At 40.7% G+C, this 20,629-nt stretch overlaps 1 protein-coding gene across 4 annotated transcripts in view; it reads left to right on the top strand.

The window, feature by feature from the left end:
* The window catches only part of LOC149070966 (ankyrin repeat and fibronectin type-III domain-containing protein 1-like), a 310,181-nt gene that overhangs the window by 172,027 nt on the left and 117,525 nt on the right, over positions 1–20,629 (top strand). For all 4 annotated transcript variants that reach the window (XM_089248733.1, XM_089248732.1, XM_089248735.1 and 1 more), the window contains 3 exons: positions 14,216–14,348; positions 14,436–14,588; positions 14,674–14,924. In XM_089248733.1, the coding sequence (XP_089104859.1) occupies positions 14,216–14,348; positions 14,436–14,588; positions 14,674–14,924 (537 nt within the window). The remainder of the gene's footprint in view (positions 1–14,215; positions 14,349–14,435; positions 14,589–14,673; positions 14,925–20,629) is intronic.

Raw genomic sequence — 20,629 nt, 5'->3', positions numbered from 1 at the left:
CATTTGAGACTAACGAGCCGTGGCATCATAGGACTCGAGCAAAATTATTATTCTAAATTCCCCTCCTCTCTCCCCTATCTAAAAAATACCCGCTCACCAATTTGCTCACTTTCTTTCGAAAATTGTAAACACATCTAATTGTCATAAGGCCCGAGCCATTCTTTATGGTCAAAAAGTGAAGGGGATGGGGGGGGGGCCACCAAAATTACTCGAGTGTGTGGGGGGGCCTTCATATGGGTTGATCCGGCCCTGCCTTCGCTAGCTGTCGTGGATCCCCTTTCATCTGTTATTTTCACTCGTGGCCCCTTAAAGTATTCTAAGACCACAAAGGGGACATATGTGCCCCCCCCCCCCCCAGGTTGAGAACCACTGTTGTGAACTGTCAAACTAGGGAAGGTTTCGAATTTTGACACCTCTCTAGATTTCTTAAAAGATCAATTGAGAAAGAGAGAAACGAAGCTCTTTATAATAATTAAATATAAGGAAACGGTATAAAAAAAAAATAACGAAGCTTCGTCAGTTTTTGAAAGAAAAATAGTTTTATTTTCGTGATTAGGAAATACTTTGTTTTTTCGAAACAAAAACTGAAGTATTAATTTGAAGGTGGGTGTTTTTTTATTGTTATTATTTATCTTCTCGTGTTTCTTAATTTGGAGGAAAGAGTAAAAAAACAAGGATTTCTTCAGAAAATTCTCGAAATGATTGTCTTGGGAATAAGAAAATATTCGTAAGGACGTTTTACAGTTGCTACGTTTTGTTTGCTGTCGCAAGTCTGACATTTTTTTTCCTTCTCGTTTTAATCCAGGACGAAATTAAAATAGCGAAACATTTTTTTTCCTCCCGTTAATATTTGTTTCGTTTAAGCCATAGAATTATTTCCTCGAGAAGATGTATTGGTGGGATCGAAGAAACAAATTTCTGGATCCATTAATCCAGAAATCTTCTACGACTATTAAATGTATCAACTGGAAGTGTGTGGGTCTATTTATCTTTCGATTGGATGTGTGTGTGTTTATTTCCGAAGGTGTATAATACAGGGCCGGCTTAAAGCGTGGGGTCCAACTAGGTATGCCCCGGGGAGGATCTCTCTGTACATGAGGGACTCCTGATGAACTTGCGCAGCATTAGACATCAATAATGGAGTCTTAAACGTGTACGCTAGCGGCTCTCAGACAAACAAGGACCGGGTGGCTCTTGTGCCATGCGACTCATGCGGACACACGGGACGCCGCTCTCTAAGAGAGGCTGCAAATCCGAATTGAAAGAGCAAAAAAGCGTTGTCGACCAAAAACGTGGTCGGTGACGAAAGAAATAGGTCCAGCACGGGTAAATTTTTTTTTTTCTCGTGGGGCTGCATAAGTAGGGTCCCACGCGGCTAGAGATATTTTTCTCGAGACGCCCTAATTATTTAAGACTTTAATAACATACGATTTCTTACTGATTCCGAAATTATTTTTTTCATTGAAACTGGATTTTCTTCGATTTGGGAATTAATTCATGAAATTTTCGCTGATTGGGGAACCTTTTCATAACATTTTCGCTGATTCAGGGATTATTTCGTTTTATAAAATCTGAGTTTCCGTGATTAATTTTTCGCATTAATTTCGATTTTCCATTGATTTCGGAATTGTTTCTTTTATTAAAGTCTCAATTTTCATCGATTCAGTAGTTTTTATTTTTTTTCATCAAATCTGAATTTCCATTGATTCTGGGACTGTTTCTTCCGTTATTACTGAATTCTCTTTATGTATTTGTAAATTTCGTCAATTTTTGTTTCAGTTTTTTCAGCACTTTTTTACACTGTGTGTAGACCTGTGTCGTCTTGAAAGTTAACTTCCATCTCCTATTTTCTTTTAATTAGGATTCGAAGCAGGGGGGGAGGCTCGAAAAATATTCTGAAACCAGGCCTCCGTCAAGATGACGACTCTGTATGAAACTATTTTTCTTATGCTGGATATACATCGTCTTTCTTGTATTTGTTGGAAGACATACGTGTGGGTTTCTTGATGTAGCTCCTTTTTTTTGCAAGTAGAGTACAAAGGAATGGTCTGATAAGTAAAAAACGGTAAGACAATGGTAGGGTAATTTAACGTTCCTGTGAGCGAGCTCATCATCCATTTTTGAGTTAAACAGTTTTACCGCTCCAAGTGACGTCTCAGAAATCTTTAAGCAAAGCAGAAAAACAGCAATCGATATGGCTTTTTGAAACCACAGGCTGACTCATCTGGAATTTTTGAGCATAAGTATGACGTCAGCCGATGTAGCCGTTAACTGTTCCCTATCCTGCTTTTTTTAACTATTAGGCGTCACTGGGAGCTGTAAAACCAGTTTTTTTGTTCCAAGATGGAGGACGACGAGTCCGCCTTCTTTTCTACGTTATAATACTGTTAGGCAATAATACTGACCTCACACTTTTGTTCAAAGATGGTGTATAGGTCAGCTTGGTGGTAATGGATTCTCAAGGATTGTTGTGGTTGGCGTGGAAAGAAACTCAAGTTTACTCGTACCTCCCTTTTTCTCTCTCTGTTCTTACTTCAAATAAAGATTCTACTTTTGGTTTACTGGATCAGGTTTCATTGCATGGTTAGAACTCTCGTTGGTACTGTAATGAAAGTATCGCGAAGACTTCGCACCATGAAGATTGAATTCGAACACCCTCCCCCCCCCCCCCCTCCCCATCGTATAGTTACGGTATTGGATCTAGTTTTCTTGTCAAACGTCGAGGAAGGAATGCTGGCCTGCTATCCCATTTAGGAAAGTTTCACCAAAGTCTACGACCATTACATTACAACAACATTAACCCCAATTACGTACGTACAGACAAATATGACCGCTGACCCTCCCAGAGAGACCATCTTGGGATGGTTTGCGCTTTCCCCAAAAGATGGGACGGTGTCGGAGAGTTTAGTCGGAGACGGTGCGGAGTGCGATGTCAGACTCGATTATTTGAACCAGAACCCCGCTATCATTCACCAGAACTAACCATTCGTATCGCATTATAACACACCTCAACAACACGCGCGTGCGCGAAAAGTCACAGCACAGATCACTGTCCCCCACGGGCGTCTCCCATATTTTCGGCGCTTCCTTTCTCCGCTATAGTCTTGTATAATATCTCGCTTCACGTCGTTCGGCATCGTAGTGCTAGTATTACGCACATACAGGATTTTGGCACCTAATTTGAGCGATTCACAGTTTGAGTATCAGCATTATATCTCGCAAATGGATGTCTTTGTTAACGTGGGAAAATATAGGGAAATGGGACGATTGGAGCAGGTTCCCCCTTTTCCCAACTCCTACCCACTCTTTCTTTATTGATGTGTGTGATATTTTTTATTTTCTTCATCTTTCCACAAAATTATCATCTATATTTGTTTCATTCGTCAAACCGCAGCGAGGGAGCAAAGGGCTGAAGTAAAAAGGGAAAAAATAAGATGGGTCCAACTTATAGGATAACCGATGAAGCGTCTCAAAAAAAGAGGGGGGCAGAGAGCTCGTTAAAATTTCTTATCGCTCCAAGTCCAAGATATCTCGCCCTTGTACGGGAAGAGCTAAAAAAATGAATACCGTACGCCTTCGAACAAAAGACAATGACTTAAGGGATTATTTTTGATAAGAAATCAAGTGATATGTGATTTTTGCTCAGTTTTTGCCTTACCGCCGCAAATTCTTTTCCCCAAACTATTATATCAATCAGCCTTAGAGACTCTACTCCGATTCTTCTAATGGATTCCTCTGACTAGACCGTGATAGTTTTTCCCCGGTGTTTTATGCGAATCCACAATTTTGAAAAGCTCTCATTCCCCAGCCCCGGTATTCGAATCGAAAGCAAGAAAAATCGATTTGAAGGCTTCTTCGTATGTACACACCATCGTCGCTGCACATCTTCCAACATCACCAATGATTCATCGGGTTAAAGGGACGTTAATCTCATTTACGGGCTTGTTGCGATAATTAAGTTTTCGTTGGAAAATCTCAAAGTTCACGTATTTTCGGTTGTCGAGCCGAAGATTTTTCCTCTCACGGTTAGAAATTGGAATCTGTCTGATTGCGAAATTTCTTTTCTCTCTCGACGACACATTTAATGATTAAAATGCTCTTATCTTTATGTATAAAAAGCCGGGTTTATAATTTCTTACACGAATAACTAATTTTCTAACACTCTGTACTAATTCATTAGCGCAGCTGGAGCAAATACCAGAAATTAGATCGAGGTTAATTGACTTTTAGTGATTGTTTTAAGTATTTCTCATTTTCTAAATTAGAACCAAAACCAATCGATATGTAATGTGTTGCCACCAAAAATCGTACTGGTACGGGGGAAACTATTTTTAAGATTCGTTTTGTGTGGGATGCTGCACGATATTTTCACCTCATGCACACATTAAATCATGGATTCATCTCTGATTCATAAACAAATAAATCTTGGACATGCGTGCCAGCACCTGGAAGTAGCCGCTGGTGGTCGAGTGGTCATAATGACGGACTCGCATCGCGAGGATCCGGGTTCAAACCCCACCGTCGCCGCCGTGGTGATCGGCTGAAGTTGGTTTTCTGCGGTTCCCAACTTCAAGGCGCAAATGCGAGCCGATCTCCCCGTTAAAAAGTCTCGCCGCAGAGAGCAACAGGCTTACGACGCTATAATTATTCATTCATTACACTTCACGCTCTGAGTTGAGGAAGAAAAAAAACCGCATAGTTTAAAAAACTGGTTGCAGATGGCAGCACTACACATAACAAGCATTACACGGAAACAAACTTCACAGTAGGTTCACTATACGTACACACACACACATTCCAACATGTACCAATTCGTTAGAGGTTCCGCAGAGAAATATGGACGAGGAGCATGTCTGGTTTAGTAGTAGTAGTACCTGGAAGTACCTAGGGGCTCCCAATGAACTTTGAATGGGGTGAGAATACCCCTTCCTCCAATATTTCGTGAATTTGCAATCCAAAATATGCCTTCCACTGTCACTTGTAATTTTGAATCGTAATATATGAGTGGGACTGTCCAGCCCTCATCAAAATTTCTCCTCGTCGTATCAGCGCTTTGTCACTTGGCAATCGAATAGGTACCGTGCCAGTTTTCGGCTGTGTAGTCGTGTGGACACAGTACTAGACTCTCATCGTGAACCCAGTTGGCGGCGTAGTGGTCGGCTGGTTTTTTGTGGGTTTCCAACTTCAAGGCGTGAATGCAAGTCGGTCTTCCATTAGAAAAAGTCTCGCCTCAGAAAGCAGGCAAGCTTTCAATCCGATACTTACGTGATATGAAAATTCGTGGATTTGTTATTTTCACTCCAAATATGAACATAGGATGACAGCACCAGCATAACAAGAAGCAAACATAATTCCGTCAGCATAGATATGATAGGATCACGTATACCCACACACACGTTCCTACATGTACGAATTCGTTAAAAATTCCTCGGAGGAATGCTTACGAGGTGCATGTTCGGTTAAGGAGTAGTATTCGAATAGTTAGATTGCACGTTTTGGAACTGTGCAGGTCTGGAATAGAATCCAGGTTCGGGGCATGAATGTGTACGGTGTCAATTTTGCCACTTTGGGAGCATGTAGTGCAGTGGTAGCACTCTCGGCTACTACATTGTGAAAACGTCAAAGTTCGCAGGTTCTCAGAGACCAAAAAAATCTTTTCCCTTCTCTCTTGCACCTAAGGACAGTTGCCATCAAACATTCCACAAAAAATGGGATTGAGAAGTTGGTCACGTGGATAGAAGTGAAACGACATGTGTACACGTCAGCCCATCCGGTGTGCTGAAGGTGGTATCCTGACGCTCAACTTTCTTACCACAGCGAGCAGCAGACCCACAACACATACATTCAGATACATCATTTTTCTTTCTTTCCTTTTCACCGCACACCAACTCCGGTCTTACTGCTATACAGTAATTTACTACCGATCGATTTGAGTCGGAAATCATTCTCTAGATAAAGTCGTGCTGTACTTCCGTCCTCGTCGTGAGCACGGAGAGGATTTTCGGGCATATTTAGAAAGCCCCATTTATATCAGTAGTCGACTCAGATTCGATGAGAAAAAGAACTTTTCATTCGCCAATCCTTGGTATCGAACCTGACGTAGCGTTCATGATAGTAGACAACAGAATGCGCGACGCTCACACACGCACACCTTCGCATGCCGTACTGGCTTTGAAAATTGCCTTAACCTTCTTCCCGAACAGGCTTTTGCCAACAAATTCAGATGATCTGTATTTGAAGTGTTGGCGGTATAAAAAATGGTTTCCTTGTTCGCATGTTAGAAATAGAAGGGGAAAATTCTACAAAAAAATAATAATTTTTTTTTTAAAAATTTCTTTCGCCCTCACCCTTTCCTATGTTTTTCCTCTCTGTGGGAAGGATCACTCAACAGAAGTGTAGAAATAACGGGGAGGTAAAAAAACTTCCTGTCATAGAGTAATACAACGAAGCTTCGTAATAAGAGGCAAAGAAAGCAGTGGGAGCTGGATTTAATTTCTTCCATTCGCATTAGGACGAGATATCTGGTAAATGATCATAGTCCGGGATCGTGGACTCTTTCTTTCGAAAGAAGAAAAGTACAACAGGCTATATATACATAATTCGAAAGTGAGGAATCGACGAATGTGTGAAAAAAATATTTTTCGGTTTGGAGTCAAACTTAGCTGGGGAATTAGATAGGGCTTGAAGAGAAAGAAATTCAACTTCAATCGACCACCACTGTACGATCATATGGGAATCGAAACCAGTACGTATATCACGATAAGAAGTCATCACGACCGCATAGTGTATACGGTATGTAACACGCACAATGTCCTTCTCCTTTAATTGAGATTTTGAACGACAACAATCTCCGTTAAGAAAAGTTCTTTTTTTATTTGAGTTCCGCTTGTTTATAATTATGCTACAACATGTACATGGAGCGAAATTAATTTTTCTTACATATACTCGATACCATGATGGAGGCACGTGCGTAGGAAGCCATTTTTGTCCTTGACTAAAAGACCTTTAAAAAAAGTTGCCGTTCTTTTTTTTTCTTCAGCTTCTCATTTTGATCATAGTTTTCGAGGAGGAGGATGCAATTAAAGCCTGTCGAGAAGTAACGATGGACGACAAGAAATTTCGGTTGCCGAGATACAAAAGAAACAAACACCGTCACTAGTTTTTGTTTCCTTCTTATGGTAGTGGTGTGTGTGCGTATAGTGATTATTACATGAAGAATGGCTACTAGTGAGAGAAACATGGAATTAAAAACTTAATTTGATCCTCTTCGAGAGAAATTCCGATTATAAATCCAGTGAGTTCCTGCATTTCTGATTGATTTATTTTTGATCTAAAGCTGCTTGAAATATCAGACCGACTGGTCTGCCATCTTTGAGCTAAGATGTAAGTGTTATCGTTACAGCCAATCGTAGAAACCCCCAGGATAAAGCATCTAGAGAAATGGGAGCACACATCGTCCTACTGCGATGAGTCTGCATTTTTTGAACAACTGATTCACCGTTTCAAGCGTCTAATCGTTGAAAAATAAACGGGATAGGGAACAGCGATTGACTATAGCGATAATATTGGCGTAAAACTTGCTTTCAAAGATGGCGGATGAGTCAGCCTGTGATTTCAAACAGCTTCATCCCAGGTTAACTCATCTGCCAAATTTGATCAAAGTTGTGATGACAGTATCATCATTATTACCTACCGAGCCTGAAGCAGCCACCGATAGACGGTGCCTTCTCCCCCCCCCCCCAACTCCATCGACGATTATACGTCACTTGGAGTGGAAAACCAGTTTTTTTTCCTTGTTCAAAGATGGAGGATGATGCGTCCGTTTTATAGGCGCCTAACTCACCCACCGTCTTTGAGTAAAAATGTGACGTCAGTTTTCAGTATCACTGAAACAGTTTGCTATTCGGCTTTTTTTTCCAACGATTGTCGAGACAACAGTTGAAGCGGCAAACCTGTTCTTCATCCAAAGATGGACAGCGAGTCCGCTTTCTTTTATAGGCACCTTACTTGGAATCGAAATAAATGATACATCATAAATTAATCGAATATATTTCCTGTTTTAAATTTTTCAAATAAATTTAATGAATGGGGTACCTTGAATACGCAACCAATTCCTGAACAGAATCAGTTTCGAATGTTGTTCGTAAGTCGAAGTCATCTCGATGTGTTGCCAGTTTTCTAATTTGTGATCATGAGAGGCAGAGGTTTTGGAAAAAATTCTTGACAAATATTACCAAGTCAATCTATTACAAAAGCACCAAATCTTTCGGTTCATAACTCGAAAAGTCCGTAAACTGGAACGCGACTGTATTGTCACCTTGAATCTAAAACGAAATTTACACTAACATTCATTATTTTATTATGAACGCTCATCTGTTTGCCTGTCCATCTTGGGTTCATATCCAAACAAATCTTTGATAGCCAGATTCCAAATTAATCGGTCTTCAAATCTTAACTAACTGACTTGGTGTCCTATTAACTATCTACAAGGCATAAAATGAATCTTAACTGGCCCGATACCAAATTTGTATAGATAACTTTCTGCAGAATTCTGCATATCTAAAGAAATGCTTTACCAGTCGGATGTCAGATCAGACGGCCATCTTCAACGCATGTCTAAATAAATCTTGGCTAATTTGTGGGCCATCTTCAAATCTTTTTAAAGTTTTGGATACATAGAGACCAGTTTCTCGGCTATCTTGAATACATATCGAAAGAAACGTGGAATAAATTGATTAGGATATTTGGTTTATGTACTGAGAAAAGAAAGTCTTGTGAAGTTGCAGACAGGTTTCTTCGCCATCTTGGATTGATAACCGAAAAATCATGGACAGTCAGATGCCAGTTTATACATATCAAAAGAGATCTCGTATAGCTGGAGATTAGCCACTTCTACTTAACCGTACATGTATCTCGTAATTGCAATTGCATTCCTCCGTGCAATTTCTAACGAATCGGTGCATGTAGGAACGTTTGTGTGTATGCAAGCGTATCCCAAACGTATTTATGTTAGTCATGATTGTTTCATGTTTACGTTGGTGATGTCATCCTACTTTCATATTTGGAGTGAACATAACAAATTCCTGAATTTTCATGTCACGTAAGTACCGGATTGAAGGTCTTCATGCTCTCTGCGGAAAAACTTTTCATTTGAAGAATGTGAAAACGAGCTTTGATCACCTGAAATGAAACTTCCCCTCTTTTCGGGAATAGTGCTTTCATTCGAAGGTGAATTCAGGAAAAAAATTCAACTGCCTCTACGAGGAATCGAGCCCACGTCTTCTCGCATGCCGGGTGAGCACACCCTCCTCTAGCGGATTACGCAACAGAAACAACGAACTTCTTTCCTTAGAGCATATATGCGTTGAGCGGGACCATACACGGATAGTTGGACCTAACTCAGCTAATAGCACAAATGCACTTACATATTTTCCAACAGATGGTGATATATCTGAAGATGTCACTCTCCTGGCATGTGAGAGTACGTGGATGGGTACGATTTCCCGTAGAGGCGGTTGGATTTTCTTTCCTGAATTCATCTTTGCATCAGCCAGCTGTCAAAACCTCCATATGAACATAACTTCGTGACCGTATCTTCAGATAGAGCTTATAATATGCAGACTTGGCTTTTATTGTTAGTGATCTCGTCCTGTTTGTTAGATGAAGTTTATGAGAGTGCCTGTAAACAAATAATGCATCATTACGGACTATTCATTCATTCTTGGACAGAAAAAGGCTTTTGTAATACGCATGCGAACTGTCGAATTCATCAGAAACACTTTTGCCCACGTGGCGATGACAGACAAATGAGAAATCATCTCTCACTTTTCGTCTCCTTTCAATAAAATTCCGGAAAGCGAATAGGAAAGGGGGGCGGACAGACGCTCGCTCGTACGCACACACGCGTGCTCAGACTCTCATCGTTTTGTCCATTCTCAGTCGCCAAAATACTGAAAAGAAAAAACTAATAAGGTATGAGTAAGTGACAGCGACATCGTGATAGAAAGAGAGAGCCATCGAATGTCTTTCTAGAAACTTCTACCTAATGGAAAGGTGCTAACGAAGTTTTTCCTCTCTGCTCGAAAAGCTTCTTGAGGTGGATTCACTTTTTACGCGTCGGAAATCTCTTACAAGGATGACATTTAAAAGAGAAAATGGCGACGAGGAAGAGAAATCTTGACTCATCATTATCTTTCAATCGCTTAGAAAGAGGAATGAAATGCTCGAGAGGCGAAGGAAAAACGGATGTCCAACTCTGTCGAAAAGATTCATCTTAAGATGCGATTAAACAGAGCATTCAAATGAAAATGTCAAACTTGCAAATCTTTACTTTTTACTTTAGATATTTCCCGTCGTCCAATCCTTGGTACTGGAAGATTTAGGGCTAAAGCTGAAGAGCCTGGGGCTGGAAGTAGGGGAAGGGGACGATAGAGGGCAGTTGTCCGGGCGGCAATCTTGAACAAACGGAAAATAATTAGAGAAACACAAAAAAAATCGTTATAAAATTGACTTGTACAGTGGATGGGGGTCAAAATTACACCCCCAACGTGACAGAAATGACCCTGACACTTAGTTAAGCCGTGAAAAAGCTGCTGTTGGCTATTAATTAATTCGTGGGGAATTATAATTACAATATATTTTGTCTACATCTGCAATGGTATCTTCGGTAGAGACTATAAAGTAAATATAAGCTATAAAGTGCCTATAAAAAAAGAGACCTCATCGCTCGTCCATCATTGAATAGAAACTGTTTTTCCGCTCCAATTGACGTCTTATCTTAAAAGAACAGAACAGAGATCAACGAGATGGTTGGTCTACACCAGCGTTTCTCAACTTTTTTTGACTCGGGAGCCCTTTTCAGTATACAATTTCTATGGCAGAGCCCTGTTTGACTCGAGGAGCCATTTTTTGTACATAATTTTTATGGCAGAATCTTGTAAGCCTCTCTTATTTACTTATATATCAAATTTACTGATTAATTTTATTTTCCTCGAGTCGCCGCGGAACCCCTAAGAGGTGCACACGGAGCCCTTGGGCCTCCACAGAGCACCGGTTGAGAACCGCTGGTCTACACCAATGTGTGGTCTACACGCAAACTGTGGGTCGCGACCCTCCGGGGAAACAGTGAGAGATTCTCCAAAATAAAAACTTCCAAATAAGAAATTCATTTTTATTTAGAAATATGTAAAAGGCCGGGATTACACTATAAAAGTTTCATAAAAGGTCATTTATAAAACGAAAAATGCAACCAATAAGGGCATCGACTGCATTTGCTCGAATGTAACCGGTAACGTTATTGGTTGAATTGTGTTCAATATCCTTGCAAAAAAAGATCAGGGGAAAGGACGTTTGAATGTTACTCTATGGAAGTTATTTTCCGAAAATGTTTTGTAACGTGTTTCAATAGGGATACACATCTGTGGTTCAGGCACAACTTTAGATAGCAAAAAAAGGTATCCAAACAGCTGATAAAGAAATGAAAATTTGTACATTCGTGCTTATGTATGCGGCGGACGATATCGAATTAGTACTTTTACAGCCTGACTTGGAGAGAATCACCCGATTTCAAAATTGTATACTTCAAAAATTAAAAGCACAGAATAGAATGATAAGTAATACGCGAATATACGGGAGAAAATGTGTCTACGTTTTACAAACAATTTTTGTTAATGATCGATTTCAAGTGTAGAATCATTTTCGAATCGGACGATTCTTTCTTAATCAACCTGTATACGAAATTCGAGGACAATACACCTCGCTACACTTCCATCTTGCATAAGGCACAATAAGTACATCAAAAAACAAAGTAAATATTTATGATATTAAAAAAAAATTGAAACAAGCGTTCCGAAAAGTGCTTTCGGGACAGCACATTAACTGGCAAAAAATCGAAATGTTCCGGAAATATAGTCAGCCTATGTAGGGGTCACTGATAAAACTTTTGTCAAAAAAGGTGGGGTGAGGGTCACGCTACAAAACGTTTGCGCACCACTGGTCTACACCAAGGGTGCTCAACCTTTTGAAGAGTGCGGGCCATTTCATTGTCGCGAGCCACTTGAGTGATCCGGAAATGTGCCGCAGGTAGCTTAACTGATCCGCAAATGTGCTTTGGGTCGCTTAAATGATCTGGAAATGCACCATGGGCCACTTAAAGTGACTTTATCTTTTGTGGGTCACTTGAATGGTTTGTGAAATGTTTCACGATTTTCACTTTCTTATAGATTTTTATATAGCAATATGAAACATTTTAAAACGAAAACCCCATTATCTTTTTACATGGGGGCTATGAAAATTGAAGTTTAATACAGTTTCTTAACAACAGGGCCGTTTAGCATCTACGATGAAAGAGTTTACCACCGTTTAACCAAACGATATTTACATGAATAATTATTCAGTCAATTTTTACAAAATTATGTTTCAGGTCGCGTGGGCGTGAGATATTTGTCTGGGATTCGTATCTTATTTGGTCTGGTTGTGTCTTGAAGTGATATAACCAGTGTTTTTTGTCTAAAGTGATGTCTAATCGTTGAAAAAAATTGTGATGGGGAACCGCAGGTTTCTATATCGATAAAGGCCTCCTCAAAGGGATACTCAAATCGAACTTGAGAGTTGAACGAGATGAGTTGCCCGTTGTCGCTCACACTGAACTACTGAAAACAAATCTCAAAGTCCGGGAAAATGAGCAAGAACGACGCAGCAGTGTTCGTTCGTTCACCACCTTATCTCCCTGCACATTATGAACAGGGGTAGGGAAAAAATCAAATTTCTTGCGAAACGAGCAGCGATGAAGATATTATTATTGTAGTATATTATAAATAGTTATCCTACACTGTAAAAATCGAATGAGAAGGAAATTATAGGTATATCCATACATTGAGAAGATTATTCATTGTAAACTACCCGTTTCAGCGGAGGGGCGTCTTAAGAGCGTCCCCTCCCCCACTTAGCTAGCAACCTATTCACATGCTCGCTCTCGAAAATTTGATCCAAATATAATTTTTATGATGCCCCGGGTCGTACCTAGGTGGGCGCGTTAAGACGGCATTAGAATTACGGGAACCGTTTTCCAAATCCATTGCTTTCTATGGAATGAGGAAATAAACACTTACCTGGAATTAACTCCTACATCAGACAGACATCACACTTTAAGAAATGTATGAGCCCTGATGAGCTAGTGATTACTTAAATGCAAGTCAAATTCACGTAGTAAATATCTGTTATTTTGAGCGAGTGGGGGGGGGGGGGGTAGGTGCATACAAGATGCATAAGCTATGTTTCAATAAGAGCAGACCACTTTGTTACCGTAGCGAGAGAAAAACTGTGTGTTTATCTTGGAGAGGGTATGGAGTTTTCGCTATATCCTCCCACACGCACATGAATGCGTGATCTATATGTATATTACACGCATTCCAGTCGAGGCAAATGAAGGGCTGCATCAGGGAGCATTTCTTTTAGAAATACAAGTTAAATCCAACTCGTGGTCACCCTATCGTACAACCTACACCGACGAAAATATAAAGAAATACTATGGAGTCGAATGTTGTTTTCGTCTAGCACGCCAAGTCACCAGTGACTCCGTCGCGTCGGATATATCGCCGCCGATACGTCAATATCTCCGTGTGAGGAGCTCCATTGAAATATGTGTTCGATCCTCAGGATACGTCTCCTATAAGTCGCCATACTTTTGTATTCCCCGTGTGAGAAGGCCCCAATACTGACATCACACTTCGCACAAAGATGGTGGAAAACTCCTCATGGAACCCTAGTGGAGTGTATAGGATTTCCCCGACTGTCCAAAGATGAGCGAGAGTCAAAATTTCTCATTCATCTTTGAACAACCTATAAGATACCATCGACTCCACTAAAACGTATGGATATAATTTAGCTGAGCGTGGGGCTCTTTCCTTTCGCCCGGAATCTACCAACCTCGACACCAGCCATAAAAACTTATCCTGTGTTGATGTCAGAAGTCTGAGAGCAAAACAACAGGTCTGCACAAGTAAAACTTCTTGCCCAAGGATGTGCGGGGTCCTCGTGCAATTCCTGAAAAAGTTTCTTCGATAATCCGTCAAATTGCGGTGCTGCATTTTAAACTTAATCGTATTGTATTGTATTCAGTTGAGATTGATATTATTCAAGTTAGTTTTAATCGAACGAGTGTGGTTGGGCTTTTTTTTTTAGCGGGAGTAACGTTATACCGTTTTTGCCATTTCAGAGTGGCAGTTGCTGGTAGATGATGATCCATCGTCGAACTGCTGTATGTCGTCGGGAAACTCGCCACGAAACAGCTGCAGCTCAACTGGATCTGGTCTCTCGCAACTCTCGGCGAGTGGCGGAAGCAGCGGCAAGTAAGTACCAGTCGGTCTTAGATTACAAGTCTTATGTTTGTCAACTGAGTGTCTCTACTTAATATGTTCGTGTATTTCTACTCGCAGGAACGATCAGCAACAAGGCCACCACACGAGAGCTGCAGGGCTGGCAAAACTCGCCCGCCTTCTGAATCCGAGAGAGAAGTCGGTGTCTAGCGAGAAACAAGCGCCGACTGGTGTCAGGCACGGATCATCCGATAACTCGCTCGCACCCGATCCGTGAGTACCTTCTGATGTCAAACCAAAATGTGAATGAAGTTTTTCTTTTTTTTTCATTCTAACCGATTTAACATGACCTCGCCAGGAATTCCATCAGAAAAGCTAACAGCATAGACAGCCTGCTGGAATCATCCCCACCTTACAACTTGGACATAAGCGTATCTGGGAGCGCGGGGGCATCTCCATGTTGCTCCCAGAACAAGCACCTGCCTTCATCACCGAGCGTTCCCGCGAAACTGGACTCGCAGAAAAGAGGCGACAACGCCAACAACAGTGACAACGTCCCAGCCTCGCCTCCAACAGTGCCGAGCAGTAAAATGGCTAAGGGCATACCGGGTAAGACTGAGTTACACAATGTATTTTAAAACTGTTATACTGTAATACAATATCAAGTTGTTGAACGTGAAAACCTTTCTTCTTAGTTTCGGGATGAACTAATTTTCATATTAATAAACACCGCCAGATGGCAGTAATCTTGTAGATACAGAATGGTGAAGATGGATGGATGCCTATAGATGAGTACGGGAATTGCATCTAATGGTGCCTAATATAATTTAATGAAATACGAATTCCACTCTTTCACCACCAAATCTGGTGCTTTATGCACTAAAACCTAATATTTTTCGCGAATTACAAACATATATTCGAACTTTGATATAAGGACCTCGGTTGTGTTACACCTCGAACATAATGTTAACAAGCTTCGGTATCGGCGATTTCTCAACAGAGAATAACATTCATGCAGCTTTGGTAAAAACGGGACTTGAAAGCGTACTCAGGAGGAGCAGTGATACGCTGCACTGTATACTTATTAACCCCTTAACGATCAAGAACGAGATATCTTGCTCCAACGCAAATGGAGAAGAAATGCATTCTAGCTCTCACTGTTTTCTTTACCTCTTTTTCCATCATTGCGAAGCCTAATTGTAACCCTATCAACGGAAGTACCCACCGTTCTTTCTGTACAGGGTTGTATGTGTTTAAAGAGAGATTTTTCCTACTTTATATCATTCCGCTTATGCCAGAAACGTGAATGTGCATATTTCAACCTTTTTTCCATCAGCTGGTTAGATCCCTTATTTTGCTATCTAAATTTTACCTGAAATGCGAATGAATATCCGTATTGAAACACTTGCATTTTAAGAAAATAGCCGCCATAGACTACATGGGTAGAGTAAACATTCAAACGTCTTTTCCGGAAGTTTTTTTTTTCAAGAATTTACATGCTTCATATTATGCCTCGTTCAGGCATTCAAACTGCATTGTATATATCTAGCTACTTCACCAAACACCAACTCTGGCCATATCGCTATATTGCAATTTACTGTTATTAGTGAGATGGGTTGGAAGTGAAGGCGCTGTCTATCGGTGGTCGCCTCGAGTTATCTATATCCTCCCTTGGGATCGAACCCGGGATCCTGACAACAACCTACACGATGGTAGCCGAGCATCTTATCACCATGCCACTCGGGCACATATATACACTGGTGTAAGAAATTAAGAGAATTTGCAGACTTGGTCGATTATCTCTAGAACTACTGTACCGATTTTAATGAAATTTGATATGTTCATACATTGAGACAATACAAAACAAATAACCATTCAATAATTGTAATACACACGCATGATCGTGCGTAACACTCGTTGGTGTCGGATGGTATGAAACAGCGGTTGCAGAATAAACAAAAAAATATGTTAATAGATGGGTTAATAGGGGGTATGGTCTCCTCTTACAGATATACAGGTCTCGCAGCGTGATTTCATACTTGAAATAAGGCAGTTTATCATTTCCTGTGGCAATTGGTCCCACTCGTTCAGCAACGCTGTTTTCATTTCCCCGGATGGTTCCCGGAGGGGGGTTGCGAGTTGCTATTGTCCTCCCCAGAGCGTCCCAGACATGCTCTATAGGGTTAAGGCCTGGAGATCTGGCTGGCCAATCCATCCGGCGAATATCCTCACTCTCTAGAAAATCGTCGAGCAGAAGAGGCCACCTCTATGTTGCTTCGCGTTATCGTCCATTAAAATGAACTCGGGGCCAACTGCACCCCTGAAAAGGCGAACATAGGGTTCCAAGACCTCACACCGGTCACAGTGCCTCTTTCAAAGACATGGAGAGGTGTGCGGCCATCCAACATGATGCCTGCCCAGACCATTAAACCTCCTCCGCCATAATGGCCGATTTCGCGGACATTGGATGGTAGGTAGCGGGTCCCTGATTCTCTCCATATGAACGTACGGTGAGAATCGGTGCTCGGGCTGAACCGGGACTCATCAGTGAAGAGAACGGTCGCCCATTGATCCATACTCCAATCTCTATGCTCTCTGCACTATGATAAACGGATTCTCCTGTCCGTAGAAGTGACAGCAGGTCTTCTTGCAAACAACCCTCTCTCATGAAGTCTTTTGGAAACAGTCACCCTTGATACACGGGTTCCTGTGGCTGCATACAAGTCACGAGAGAGCTGAGAAGCTGTAGCATTCCTGTTACGCTTCGCTATAATCGACAAATGGCGATCTTCTCTGGCCGTCGTGGCTCTTGGATGACCTTGCCCAGGCTTTCTCTCGATGGATCCGGTATCCTGGAACTGTTTCCATAAGTTACACACTATGCTGGGCGTTAAATTGAACTCTCTACAAATCTGGACTTAAGATTGGCCTGCTTCTAGCCTCCCCACAATTCGCCACCTAATTCCATCATCTAAACATTACTCATTTTTACTGTTACAATTTGAAATTAACCGATTGCTGCAAAATAACACCAAGAAATTCGCCGAGGTGTGCTAGCGAACGAAATTCGTCTTAACTTACGCGCGCTTATAAAGCCTGTTTCTCTACTGGCTCCGCCTACACACACGTGTACGCTTACGTATTTGACGTACAAGATTTGCATTTTTGTCTAGAATCAGTGGTTTTACATTCAGTTCAGTCCTTTTCATGAAATTCGATAAAATATGCAAATTCTCTTAATTTATTTCACCAGTGTATATATAGCTGACCGATGACTTCCAAAAGGTCATCAGTTGACGTCATGACTCACCCAAGGCAGAGTAGAAAACAGAGCTTTGGGGGCACGTTGTTTTGATCAGGGGTGGCTGGTGCAAGGGGTGAAGTGCCCCAGGGCGGTCGGTTGTAAGGGGCGGCAGCCTGGACTTATGTGTCTAAACAGAAGTTTTCAAATTTTTGTTACTATAAAAATTACGAAATAACACGCACTGCCACTTTTTTTTGAGCCATGAAGCCTCTTTTTTGACAATGAAGATGTTGAGCAAAACAGACAGGGCTTGGGCAATATCTCCGAGATATTACGTGTAAGCTATGTAAAAGGTATTGGCCTAGGGCCGTAACACCAGAAACAAGGATGGATTCTCTCACACAGGGCAAGTGCGTATTTTGGTGGCCCCACCCAATAATTGTTCTTGAGCGGTCAAGTAAAGACAGTAAAATAATTCAGATTCTAACTTGTACAGGACCTGCGGAGCCAGAAACCACTTCCCTAGTTTCTGCCCTGAAAACCTTAGAGTAGATATTTTGACGATAACGAAGTTATAAGTTGGAAATTTTCGATTAATTGAAAAATTCAACCTTAAAAGGAAGACGAATATGACAGCTCATCAATAAGAGCTACAATGTGGGAAAAGTTATCTGTAATAATGGAACGATGAAATAAAATAATTTTGGACGAAAAAGAATTTCTTCAAATGTGGGGGACGTATGGTCAACTGTATTTTGTTGGGTAAAGATTGCTTTATGGCTTTGGATGGATAACAAAAATTAGGTTTATCCCAGAGTACCCTAGTTTAGAGCCTTTTTAACCTCTCAACAGGGTAGTCTCTACGGGCAGCACATCGAGCTGCCTCTGGTTTTGAATTTGTTTTTACACCGTTTTTTTTTTTAATTTGTTTGCCAACCATGGCCATTAATTTTACATACATATATTTTGGTACTCAATTAAATTGACCAGAATCACCTTCAGGAGTGTGCAATAGATGCGTCACACAGAACCCCGCGCTTGGAGAAGTCCTGCATATGTGGAAATATTAAAAAAAAGTAAATTTTTTTGAACAATATAGAACAAGGTAGCTATGTTTCAACTATAGAAACGATTATGATTATTCCAATTAATGCATCAAATAAATGGGAATTATTTGCAACTCGAAATAGCCCTACAGATCATTTTCTCTTCGGGCTGTGCTTCTGTTAACCCATTGACGCCGGTTGGTAAGAAAAATTGCCATTCAAAATTTTAATTTTATTTCTTTGCCAATAAATGACGGGAGTGGTTCCACTCAGTTTTTTTTTTTTTCTTCTAAAAATCAAAGTCGTCTTTAATGGTGTTCCTGGAATTGATCTGAAGGACCTCAAATACTTTATTTTGGGCTTGAAGTCAATTTAACTCGGATAATAATACAGTTATTATAAACTCTAATTGAAACAGTAGACGGATTGAGTGCAACCAATTTTTCAGCAAGTTTTTGGACCCTTAATACCTTAGTTTTTAGTTATTTTTCCTTCCTTCCATAAATGCCTTTTTTTAGTACCTATTTCGACAATTTTTAGTGCCTAAACTTCCAGGCTCTATTGATTATGATCTCAACTATAAACGCGTTCCTGAAATAATGAAAAAATTAGTAATAGAACGAGAATTTTTCCCCCTTCAAGATTTATGTGAAGTCGGTAATAATATAGTAAGTAATATTTCTTCCTTAAAATTGTGCGGCTCACAAGCTTGCTTAGCCTCTAAATGTTTTGTAACTATGTTTTAAAAATCTTAAATAAAGGAAATATAAATATAAAATTTATATGTTGAGGAGCGACTGCATACAATTTTTTCAGAGGGACCACAAAAATATTTTGCACCGGGCCGCGAAATTCCTAAGCCCGACCCTGATGGTATCATCTGATGATATATGGGGTACTGTAGTCCACGGATTCCCCCCCCCCCCCAGAGGCCGTGTGTACTAATTAGATGTAGTCCGGCCTAAAAAGGGCGCTCATATTGAAATGTGATAGTTTTATCACGTATCGCATATTGCCATAAGCATTAATTATGCATTTTTCATGTTACGATGAGTTTTGTTTTACAGCGCCACCTGTAAATGAAATTTTAAAACTTCCATATATTTTAATTTATCAAAAAAACTCTAGGCCATGTTTAATACTTCGATGCAAACCGCACTTTTTTATGTCATTTGATTTGTTATCAATTTTTAAAATATGGCCGTCCACCCTGTATTTCATTCTAACGACACGTCGATTATTTAACGATATAATAACGTTTATAACCAATTTCGACTATATTTATGCAAACTCGGGGCTTTTCTATTCATTTCCGATGAAGCGAAGGGACGTGTCGCGTGCAAAACACGAATACGTGAAAGACCTGGAAAAACAAAAAGTAGATCGTCTAAATAGGAGCTAGCCTTTCACGTGTGCTGCCTGGCACTGATGCATTCGCGAAGAGGATCACCGACCGAATCGAAATACAGAAAAGAGGAAGAGAAGGTGGAATGAATCGGATCACGCCCCCGGAATCCGATTCGGAACGACAACTCTCTTCCCGGCCAGGCCAAAAATATCCTCGACCTGTGACTAAAAATAGATTCCAACCAACCTATTACCGCAAAGGAGTAACAACTGACTGACGCTGGAGCAGCACCGGGATTACAACCTCTTCCTACTCCTACCTGCGCAAGTTCAACGTCGGGACGATTTCCGGAAATAATAAAAAATATCTTCCTGTATATAACGGATGTCTCGGATATTTCAATGTATGCCTCCCGGAATTAAGAATTACCTCGAACAGTCCTTCAAAAACTCAATGCAAAGTTTTTTCTCTCTACGGATGTCACTGGCGCCATCCCTTGGAAAATAAAACATTCAAGATATACGAAAACCTGACTGTGTAGGGATGCTGATTTTTTGGAAAGAAAAATTCGCCTCTGCTTCAACGGAAACTCGAACCAACGCCCTCTCGTATGTCTGACGAGTGCGCTACCTTTGTGCTATAGAAGCAGATTGAATATTTCTTCCTTAAAAATATA

The sequence above is a fragment of the Pholcus phalangioides genome, unplaced genomic scaffold, assembly GCF_987345545.1.
Source record: "Pholcus phalangioides strain wild (caught in Gottingen) unplaced genomic scaffold, Ppha-v1.0 ptg000020l_1, whole genome shotgun sequence".
Taxonomy (NCBI): domain Eukaryota; kingdom Metazoa; phylum Arthropoda; class Arachnida; order Araneae; family Pholcidae; genus Pholcus; species Pholcus phalangioides.
The sequence above is the reverse complement of the archived record's forward strand: the minus strand, read 5'-3'. Positions and strand labels throughout refer to the sequence as shown.